Raw genomic sequence first — 10374 nt, forward strand, 5'->3', positions numbered from 1 at the left:
CTTGGGGTCCCACCGGACAAGCTGGAGAAAGTGTCCGGCGGGAGGAAAGTCTGGAACTCTTTGCTCAGACTGCTGCCCCCACGACTCCCAATAATTTATTAATAATAAATTATTAATGTGAATCCGCTACAATGATGTTTGTTTGTCAATAACAACACTTTGTAAATATAACAATTTATCAATAAAGATTGTTATTATCAGGGTTTAAAACATTCAAATAAAAAATATCTAATGCCCATGTTCTACTAAATATGTATTTTCTTTGAAAAGCCTAATATTTAAAGTAACTACACAGTAGTTTTATGTCATAGCCATCCAACGGCAGTTGTTGTTGAAAGTGTTCTCTGAGTTCAACCTTTAAAGACTCACAGGTTGTTTGAAGGCAGCTGTCCTCCACTCCACGGCATTGTAGTGGTGTGGTGCAGTTGGAGATGGAGGTGGTGGGGTCACAGCTGAAGCACTGAAGGCCGTTGTTTGCCTGAGCAGCAGGGACTGAAACACAAAGCGCCCAATGTCATTAACTGAGTAGAGTCACAGAATGGGGTTTCCAGTAAAAGCTCTCCTGTACTTACAAGGCAGAGTTGCTGAGTTACAGTTGTCTGTGTTGCAGCACTGAGCAGAGGTGAAAGCACTGTAAGCTCTCAGATCCAGTGAAAATGTCTGATTTCCTGCAGCTGGACACAAGGAGGACGACGCACAGGCCTTGAAGATCTGTGACACTGTAGTTCCAGATGAAGTGGCTACGCAGTCAAAAGGCACTTTGTTAATGACAGGAACATGGAAAGTGGCAGAAAGGTCCTTCATGGCATGAAGCACAGGTTCTACCTTGGATGGAAGCTGTTACACACATGGTCTCTGAGGTACAGGTCACTGGAGCTGTGCTTGAACACTGGGTGTTTGTGCAGGTTTCACACTGAAGAGCTCCAGCTGCAGTGAAGAGAGCAGTCAGTCAGTTCAGTTCTAAAGCACCAACTCAACTGCAGTCGTCTCAAGATGAAATTAAAGTTTAATCTTTACAGAACAAAAAAAGAAAACTCCTTCAGTAATAACGAGCGCAAATGAAAAGTCTGAGATGTTTGATCAACATGAAGGTTGTTGTGGTTTAAATGTCCTCACATCATCATCATCAGTTCAAGTTCAGCACGAGAATAATTCTGTGACTGACTTCTTTTTAGCTGCTCTACAGGATGAAGTCGGTTCATTTCAATAAATAATCCTCTTAATATCATTACCTGTGCTGAAGAGCGTCACAATGAGAGTCAGAGGAAGGATCATCTTCATCGTGATGAGCAGGTAAAAGCTGGGATGTAGGTTGGTTTCCTCGTGATGATACTGCTTCAAATGCCTCTGCTCCACTTTTATACTGCACCAGCGTTTCCACCTTCACGACATCTGCAGACGTAGAAAACTACAGATTGGGTGTGTTTTTCCAATCCCTTCATTCTCTGTAACCTGTTCTTTTGTTACTCCCTTCATTACGACCAGACCTGATTTTTACCTTTAAGTTTGCACCAAAACAGTAATATTTCTTTGTCAATAAAACAGTTGTTTCTGTATTACTGAACTTTTTTATGTCAAGAAACTAAAACTAAACTCATATTTGTCTTGTGTGTTATTATAGATAAGATAAGATATAGATTAATTACCAGAATAAAATTATGTAAAATAGTGTTTGCTGTAAAATGCTGTTATGATACAATTATTTGGTTGATAGCTGAATTCAAGACTACAAAGTCCATTATTCACCCCTTTAAAAGCCTCTTTCACTGTCATGGAAATTTGACCTCTACTCAACTTCTATAAAGGATAATTTTTCTTGATGTTGGATTGGTTAGGTTTGATAGAATATAGAAGATTCAAGCAGAATCTATTGTTAACTTTGGTAACACAATGACTTCATAAACCCTGTTTGTCTCCATTCAGACATTTACAGCACAGCCATTAGACCAGCAGGTGAAAAGTGAAAGAGAGAAACCAAAACTTTCACAAGTTTCACTTAAGTCCTTTTGACATGAAGTCTGAAGCCAGGTTTCGTTTCAGGGTTTTATGATCATCCCTCTTGACTGAGCCAAACCACACACTGAAGCTTGTTATTAGACTGCTGTGTTGTTGATGCTGTGTGAATCCTGCCACACCTGCTGTTGTTGTTAATAACACAATTACTGTAAATGCACTGATAATTACCAGCTCTACCCCAGGAAGTTATTCACACACGTTTCATTTATTTTTTGCTGGTTAGTTGTCTGATGGTGCAGAAACAAAGGCCAGTCAGAGCGTTTGTGAATCATCATTAGGTTCGGTCTGTGCAATCGTATTCAATTTTTTCAAGGATATTCTATTAAACCATTATTAAGGAACACAGATGTTTGTCTGTAAGAGGTACATCATAAAAAATATGAACTTTCTATTATTATTAGACTATAATTAGACAGCAACTAATCAAAAAGTTTTTTTTCAAAATGTGTTGATGCAAATAAACCTTTTTGTTATTATTCTTTTTTTGGTCTTTTATTATTCTTCTTTTTTATTGTTCTGCTGTATCCTGTGTTATAAAACTGGACAAATAAGGATTGGTGAGTGGGAACAAACAAAGTAGATTGAGGGCCCAAACACACGACCCCAGTCAAATAGGTGTAAGGAATAAGTAAATGAATGAAAAAGTAACAGGAGCCGGGAATTGATGTGGCCATGGCTCAAGGAGCCTCAGGTTCCACAAGGTTTCCTGTTTTACTCCAGTAGCACGTGGTACTGAACCTGCTGTGATGCAAGCACAGATTATGGATTTCGCTGCTTCAGTCACTCACATGAGCTGAATCATGCTCTTAGCGAGACGACAGAAGGTCTGCTGTTCTTGCCTTTCCTGCCTGGTGCTTGGAGGACCAAGTCCTGGAGCCCATGGGTTAGTGTTTGGCAACTGCACCAGTGGAAAGCCCTCTACTGCGCTCTCAGGAGGCACCAAGAACAGAAACCACAGTTGCACAGAGAATACTTCACATGGTTGTTATTGGCAAGTTTTTACACCACATGCCCCTTCTGGTGCAACCTCTATTTATCCAGGCTCCCCGAACCTGGATAAACAGGAGAAGTCATTTTCTTGTAACTCAAGCAGCAAGATTCGAACCCCGGCATCACCAGCACCTACGCTCTAGTTCCAACCGGCTGGGGCAGGAACAGAAACCCTGTGGTTTGCAGAAATTAATTAACAAATGCCTGGGGAAAATTTTTAATAATAACCCAGGTGAGGTTATCTGGAACATGAGTCTTGGAATCTGGATTAGTCAAGTAGTCTAGATACTGATGCAACTTTTTATCGTAATTAAAGTAGAATAGAAAAAGGCAGAACGCCACGTTCCCTTTGTCAGTAGTTAAACATGTACAAACTGGTTTTGTACCTTGTGTATTTACTACTGTAAAACAAAAGATACATAGTGTTCCTTAAGGTAAATAATAAAAAATACAATATACGTATGATCAAAAGATAAGAGAATCTGGAAAAATATGTCAAAGGCCAACATTTCTCATTGCACGAGGATCAGACTTTGCTTATTTTCTTGACTTTTTGAAGCCGCCCAGTGCATGTAGCTGTGCCAAACCTAAGATAAACTGTATTGATCCCAGAGTGGGGAGGTTCAAAAGTCATAGCAACAACAATACAGTAAGAAAATGTGCAATATAGTAGAGTGCAGGGTTTACTGAGAGCTGAGATGGGCTTCAGTGGGTTTTTGAGGAGCAATTCACACTAACTACTGCACTAAATATGTCGTAATGTAATTTAATGTAATGTAATGTAAGTATGTAATTTTATTACATAGCTTAATTTTATTTTTAATTAACATTAACGTTAAGTGGAATTTTACAGAAGAATATTCACAACACAGTGGGTTAAACCAGTCATTGTTAATGATCTCCATCCAAACCATAACCCAACATTACGGCACATTTTTAATCTTTTCATTTTAAAAAAGACTCACGTCTGCCCCAAGAAGGTTGGTCAATCAGAACAAAGAGTAGGTGGTGTGGAAACAAACCCTTGATTTACATATTTATGACAGACATCAGTCAGATTATGAAATGTACATTTTAATATAAAATGTCCAGTGATGTTTTATTTTATACCCTTTCCCAATATTAACATAGTTGTTCATATTATAAATTAATATTATTTAACAAAGCCATGTTAGTGGCTACTGAAATTAACCTTAAACTCATTTGTTTTTTTCCTTCAGCATCTCATCGCTGCTTCATCAGTTTAACCAGTTATTTTTTTCTTCTTGACTGTTAAAAAGACAGAAACATGTTACTTTTCACAACGCATAACAATTGTGACACAGTTTTTTTTGGTTAGTCTTACCTGGTTCAGTGACCGTGTACATGGCCTCCATTCCAGCCTTGATGTGATCAACGACGTGGCAGTGCAGCAGCCATGTACCAGGATACTTAGGACGCATCTTTACGGTCTGAACAGCAGGAGAATTAAAATGATTCAGACGTGAAAGCACCGACAAGGCCTCAGAACATGTAGAATATTCTGACAACACTTTAATACTTCAGGCAATATTTGACCTGGAAGGTGGCTGGAAACAGCTCGAACACGTCAGCCTGGTGAGGACCTCCACCCAGCTGGGGAGAAGGTTGAAGGACTCGTTACCCTGCTGTGTGTCCTCATGTAAACGTGATGTTGTTTGCACCACACCTTGTACTCCACACTGTGGCCATGCCAGTGAACGGTGTGTATGTCCACGTCGTTGCCCATTCCCATCAGGTACCAGTACACCTTCTCATCCACCTCCATGTTTAAGCCGTTCAGGTTGCCGTACACATACCCATTAATGGCTGCACACAACACACACAGACAGCAGCTAAATAAAGGTCAACAGCATTTTACCGTATGTGACGCTGAGTTGAACATTTCCATGTGTTTTCATCTCACCATGCAACTTATTGCTCTCTATAAATGTTTCGTCATCCTTCAGGTTTGGTCGAGGGTTTCTAACATGGGTCTTGATATTTTCATCCAGATACCTACAATAATATTAATCACAGATAAACAAACATCTCTGTCAAGGACATCTTAGACATTTCAAGCATTATCTTATTTACATTTATTTCCATGTTACATACCAACTTTCATTCTCATCAAAAACCAAAAAAAGCAGAGCAAACTCTTCCACCGACTTTTTCAGTCCCAGTAACCTGGAATCAAGTTTATATCACTGTACATTAGGTTATTTCCCAGCATTAGGTTCTGTACAAATCCATAGTCACTGTAAACACTCACCTGGTGATGCTAGTCTGACAGATCACCAAGGGACCAATCAGGCCACTGTACAGGTCCTACAGGTGTGGACAAAACATTGTTCTCAACATCAGGTGCGTGCGTGCGTGCGTGCATGTGTGCGTGCGTGCGTGCGTGCGTGCGTGCGTGCGTGCGTGCGTGCGTGCACCTTCACTACATCAGCGGTGGAGTAGTACGCTGTCACGGCGCACTCCTCCTGCTCTGCCGTTGGTCCCGTGTTCTTTGTAATATACCAGGTGTAGGTGTTTGTTTCACCTGCAACACATCAAAATTTTATCAGGTTGTGAACTTCACAATGCATGAGTGAAAAAAATGCAATGCCTTCTGGGTAATGGCATCACATGGTTCAGAGGGTAACACTAGCTTTTGAGCATTTTTAATCCTTTGCTTGCATTGAAAATGCCAAAAAAATAAATTCACAAACAATGGGAAAATACAGTGCATTTTCCGTGCTCTCTTGAGACTTTAGTCACTTTGCACCTGGTTGGGTCAGTTGAACCTCTGGGGTGTCTGTCTTGACTCCATGGGCGTGAATAGAATAGGGTCTGGATGCCATGTTTTTGAAGAACACGTTTACTTTGTCGCCCACCTTGGCGTGAATCATCGGCCCTGAAAGGACGGAGATGTTGTGCTCAGCACACGGGTGGAGCCCTTGCTCACACAGTTAGACCACAGCTTACCCAGAATGCCAAGATGCTCCGTCTCAGCAGTTACCTCCACCTGTTTGCTGAACTTGTTGTCGGTGTATTGGCGGTAGACCACCTTCTTGTAGCGGGAGCCTATGAGCCCCCCCTGCTGGTCCACAAAGACCGGGGCGGGACTGCGGAGGGAGAAAGAGCAGGACCATCAGCTGTGGGTTTAGTGTGCGTTGAACAAGCCACATATGGAGGATGTGGGTTCCATCAAGGCCAATTTTAACACATGTTGCTGTTATTTTCCACCAGAATTATGTCAATGAGGGTCTACTGTACTTCTCTTGGCCACGGAACATCTCAGCTTCCCACGTGCGGTTCGGAGAGTAGTCCCAGTCTATTTCCACGGCAGCGATGTAGTAGTTTTTGGAGCTTAGCATTATCTCACCCTGACGCTGAAAGACGCTGCACTTCTGTACCGTGTAGTTCGCTCTCATCCCACCACGGTAGTTGTTCACTGTAGGAGACACCACTTCAAACTGACCTGAAACACACGCGTCATGTCGAGTTTAACCCCAGACATCAGTCGATGCACGCTGGCTTTTAGCTGTGACACCAGAGCTGCTGAGGGGGAGTGCACCCATGCTGTCCGGCTCCATGGTGACCGTGTGGGAGACGTGAGGGAAAAGGCTGATGGAGTCCCGTCTGTTCTGGCGATAGATGAAGCGGTTTCCCTGGAAGTAGAGGCTGTTGATGTCCGTCTCTGACCCCAGACCTGACAAGTGCCAGGTCACTTTATCGCCCTTACACATGGTCAGGCCTGGAAGGTTGTTGTACACAAAGCCGTTGATGGCTGGAAGAGAAGGTTTGGGGAAATGTTACAGGTGTCATCTTCAAAGCTGAATCTGTTCTCTGTTCTTTTGCAAACCATGCATCTTGTTGCTCTCCTGAAAGTCTGCGTTCTCCTTAATAGTTAAGGGAGCCGTGGTGAAGGCCTTGATGTTGTCGTCCAGATACCAGCTCAGGTTTTCATCAAACGCTGTGGCCAAAAGGTGGAACTCTTTGTCATAGTTTTTCTGTGAGAGAGGAAGTTCTACAGGTTTTATCAAAGTCCCATTTTCATGCTGCTAACACATCTCTGCAGTATTTTCTATCTCGCTCTCATAGTCGTTCACCTGTACTCCTTTCTTCAGCGACCCCTGTCGACAGATGAGGAGCGGTCCAACCAGTCCAGAGTTGGTGTCTCTGACGTTGTCCACTGCTGAGTAGTAGATGTAGGACAGGCAGTCGGCCTCTCCCTGAACTGGACCAGCTCCCACAGGAACCGTCCACTCGTACGTGTGCATGGTCCCGGGTTTCACCAGAGCAGCTGGGGTAGGAGTCACCACCCCTGAAACCATTACACAAACCAGACACAAAGAGGATTATTACTGTGAGAGTCTCCTTTAAGGAGACATGTTCTAACTTACTTGTCTCTTTCTTTAACTCTCTCAGTTTCTTCTCTGTGTACGACTCTGAAGGGAATGAAAGATGCAGCAGAGAGATGAAAACGATGGCTGCTCGTGAACTGTCTGCTAACTGCGTGTGTGCGTGCGTGCACCTTCCAGCTCGTTGTGATACAGCGTCCCGTCTTGTTCTATATCGTACTGAACGCCGTGTGGCTGGACGGAGTACGGCCTGCTGGCTTTGTTCTTGAACACCACCTTGATGGTGTCCTTCTCCTCAGCTCGCAGCACAGGACCTGAACAGACCGGCGGAGGTGGAGTCAGCACACAGACAGCCAGCAGCAGCACATGTGTCATTACATTACCCAGAATGCCAAGGTGCTGCTCCTGTTGGCTGCGGAGAAGCTTTGTTGTGAAGGTGTTGTCGGTGTACTCCACGTAGCGAACCTTCTTGTACCGGCTTCCGATGCGGTTTCCACTTCTGGTTACAAACATCTGAGCCTCTCTGTGTTACACGCATCCGTTAACACGCTTGTGCATTTGCAGGACGGAGTGTTTGTCTGCGACTCACTCATCAGTGGGGGCGCTGGGAGCGTAGTCCCACTCCTCCTCTTCAGCAGCGATGAAGAACTGTCTGAGCTCCCCGTACGGCCGCGGCTTATGGACGTGGGGGAAACACTTCTTGACCTCAAACAAGGCCTGCATGCCGGCTGCACAGAGTCACGCAAGAGAGGCTGGACACAGAACCAACACAAGGCGGCTGCTTCTGAGAGGAGAGGAGACGAGAGCTCACCCGTCAGGTGGTCGTTGACGTCGCAGGTCAGCAGCCAGTGCCCCGTGTTGTCGGCTACCATCTCCGCTGTGACGCTGGACGCAGGGAAGAGGCTGACGGTGTCTGTGTGGCGCTGCTCTGCTGTCAGGATTTGACCATGAAAATGGACGGAATGCATGTCCACCTGTTGAAGACAAATCCGGTCAAAGTCCCTGTGGCCGCTTGAGGAGATAGACGCCTTTATGTGGCACGAAAGTACAGAAAGAAGACAAACGTTACCTCGTTCCCTAAGCCGATCAGGTACCAGTGGACCTTCTTGCCTTGGCAGATGCTCAGTCCGGGCAGGTTTCCAAAGACATAACCGTTTATAGCTGCACACACACAAACACACAAACGTTAGCTGTGATTGTGCGTGCACAGTCCCTGTGGATGTCTCACGTCACCGTGCATCTTGTTGCTCTCGATGAAGTCGTCGTCCTCCTTCAGGTTAGTGGGAGGAGCTCTGATGTTGGTCCTGATGTTGTCATCCAGGTACCAGCTGAAGTTCTCATCTGAGACCATGAACAGCAGCGCGTACATGTAGTCTCCTGAACTGTCACCGTGTACGTCCAGAACACCTGCACAAAGAAGCCAGCACGAAAGCTCATCAGCACCAGTTTCTCATAATTATTGATTCTAGAGATTGGGTTGTTTTTACATGGGTGATGTAACCTTTGCTACCTGGTTTGCAGGTGATGAAGGGTCCGATCAGCCCTGATGCGATGTCTTTGGGTGGACTGACGTGGGAATGGTAGAATCTGGTCAGGCAGTTGCCATCTTGTGCCTTTGGACTGTGGGATTCTGGGAGGGTCCACTCATATGTTTGTGTTGCACCAGGAGCGACTGAGTCGTCACGCTTCAGATCCGGGCTGGTGCCGTCTGGGTACAAGGCTCCTGTGGAGAGCCACACACACACACGTTCAGTTTGCAGCAGACGCTCCCTGTCACTGAGCCACGAGCCGCTCACCCTCGTTGCCCTTGGTGTAGTTGACTCCGTGCGGGTGGACGCTGTACGGTCTGGAGGCTGCATTCTTCAGGTGGACGATCACAGTGTCCCCCTCCTCAGCCATCAGCACGGGCCCCAGGTAGCCCAGCCAGTCTGGTTTCATCACCTCTGTTCTGTAGGTGGCGTCAGAGTACTGCTTGTACACAGCCTTCTTGTACGTGGAGCCGATGCGCTGGGGGCCCGGCTGCAGAAAGACGGCCGCTTCTCTACAGAGGCGAGAAGAGACAGCGACGAGATGCAGCACGTGGTCCTGTCAGTGACCCAGCGAGCTCAGTACCAGCACACACAGTTCATAAGGTGTTGGACAGTATCATTAATGAACAAATGGTCAACATACTGAAGAGTAGTAACAGTTGAAGGGTCGAAATGTTAACGTCTGTACTTTACGATGAAATCGACTTACTCATCCTGCTCCAGTGTGCGGTTCTGTATGATGTTCTTCCCACTCGGCGCATAGTTCCAGGACACCTCCTCTATCTTGAGGAAGTAAACTCTTCTCATCCCAGACACACACACAGCTGCACAACACAGCAGGAACACAGTCCCCAACCCAGACCAGCGCATGTTAATCAAAAGAGTGGCTGTTTTTGTTCACTGCTCCCGTAGCTGAAGAAGAGAACGAAGAAATCAGTCAAATCAGCTCTGTCAGTCCCTGTGACTTTATACTCCCACTGACAGAGCTGGGAATACCCACGGCACGCAGAGGGGTCACTGACCAACCTATCAGACGGGTTACACTTGCATAAGGGAACAAAATGTTGTGTCAGGATTATTGAATTGTCAAAAATAAAATAAATCTGATGAAGGTTAATACGTCTTTTATGAATGTCTACTATAATCATTTAAAGTCAGTTGCTTCAAAGCAGCAATGTGCTGCTCAGCTATAATAATTAATAATCTGTGCAAAGGTGCAGGTAAAAACCTAATGTAGGCATGTTTAAACAATCAGACTTTGGAGCCAGTCGATACTGACCCTCAGCTTCAAGTGCAAAAAGAGATACTGCAAAATGTGCCAGCTACATCTGTGTCCTACTTCAATCACAGTTACATTTCAGGAGACGTTTAAAAAGCAGCATGATCTGCTTGACGTGACTTAGAATGGCCTCCTTCGCCTCCCGAAGGCCGCTGTACATTTAGGTTCTGTCTTCAGATGGATCAATAACATAAAACTCTAGAAACTCCAG

General features: G+C 44.9%; 1 protein-coding gene across 1 annotated transcript; it reads right to left on the reverse strand.

The window, feature by feature from the left end:
* Positions 1–599: 599 nt before the first annotated feature.
* Positions 600–10370, reverse strand: cp (ceruloplasmin). Its single transcript, XM_055508486.1, has 26 exons — positions 9594–10370; positions 9152–9396; positions 8866–9078; positions 8589–8762; positions 8425–8516; positions 8167–8329; positions 7945–8083; positions 7739–7878; positions 7529–7669; positions 7398–7442; positions 7104–7318; positions 6857–7004; positions 6569–6781; positions 6268–6472; positions 5977–6116; positions 5777–5905; positions 5445–5551; positions 5279–5334; positions 5122–5193; positions 4931–5022; positions 4694–4833; positions 4564–4620; positions 4352–4457; positions 1233–1392; positions 826–927; positions 600–740 (listed from the first exon to the last, which is right to left on the reverse strand). Exons 1-25 carry the CDS (start codon positions 9752–9754, stop codon positions 909–911), a joined length of 3372 nt encoding a protein of 1123 aa, XP_055364461.1. The 5' UTR covers positions 9755–10370; the 3' UTR covers positions 600–740; positions 826–908.
* Positions 10371–10374: the final 4 nt, after the last annotated feature.

Source organism: Betta splendens, chromosome 4, assembly GCF_900634795.4.
Source record: "Betta splendens chromosome 4, fBetSpl5.4, whole genome shotgun sequence".
Lineage (NCBI taxonomy): Eukaryota > Metazoa > Chordata > Actinopteri > Anabantiformes > Osphronemidae > Betta > Betta splendens.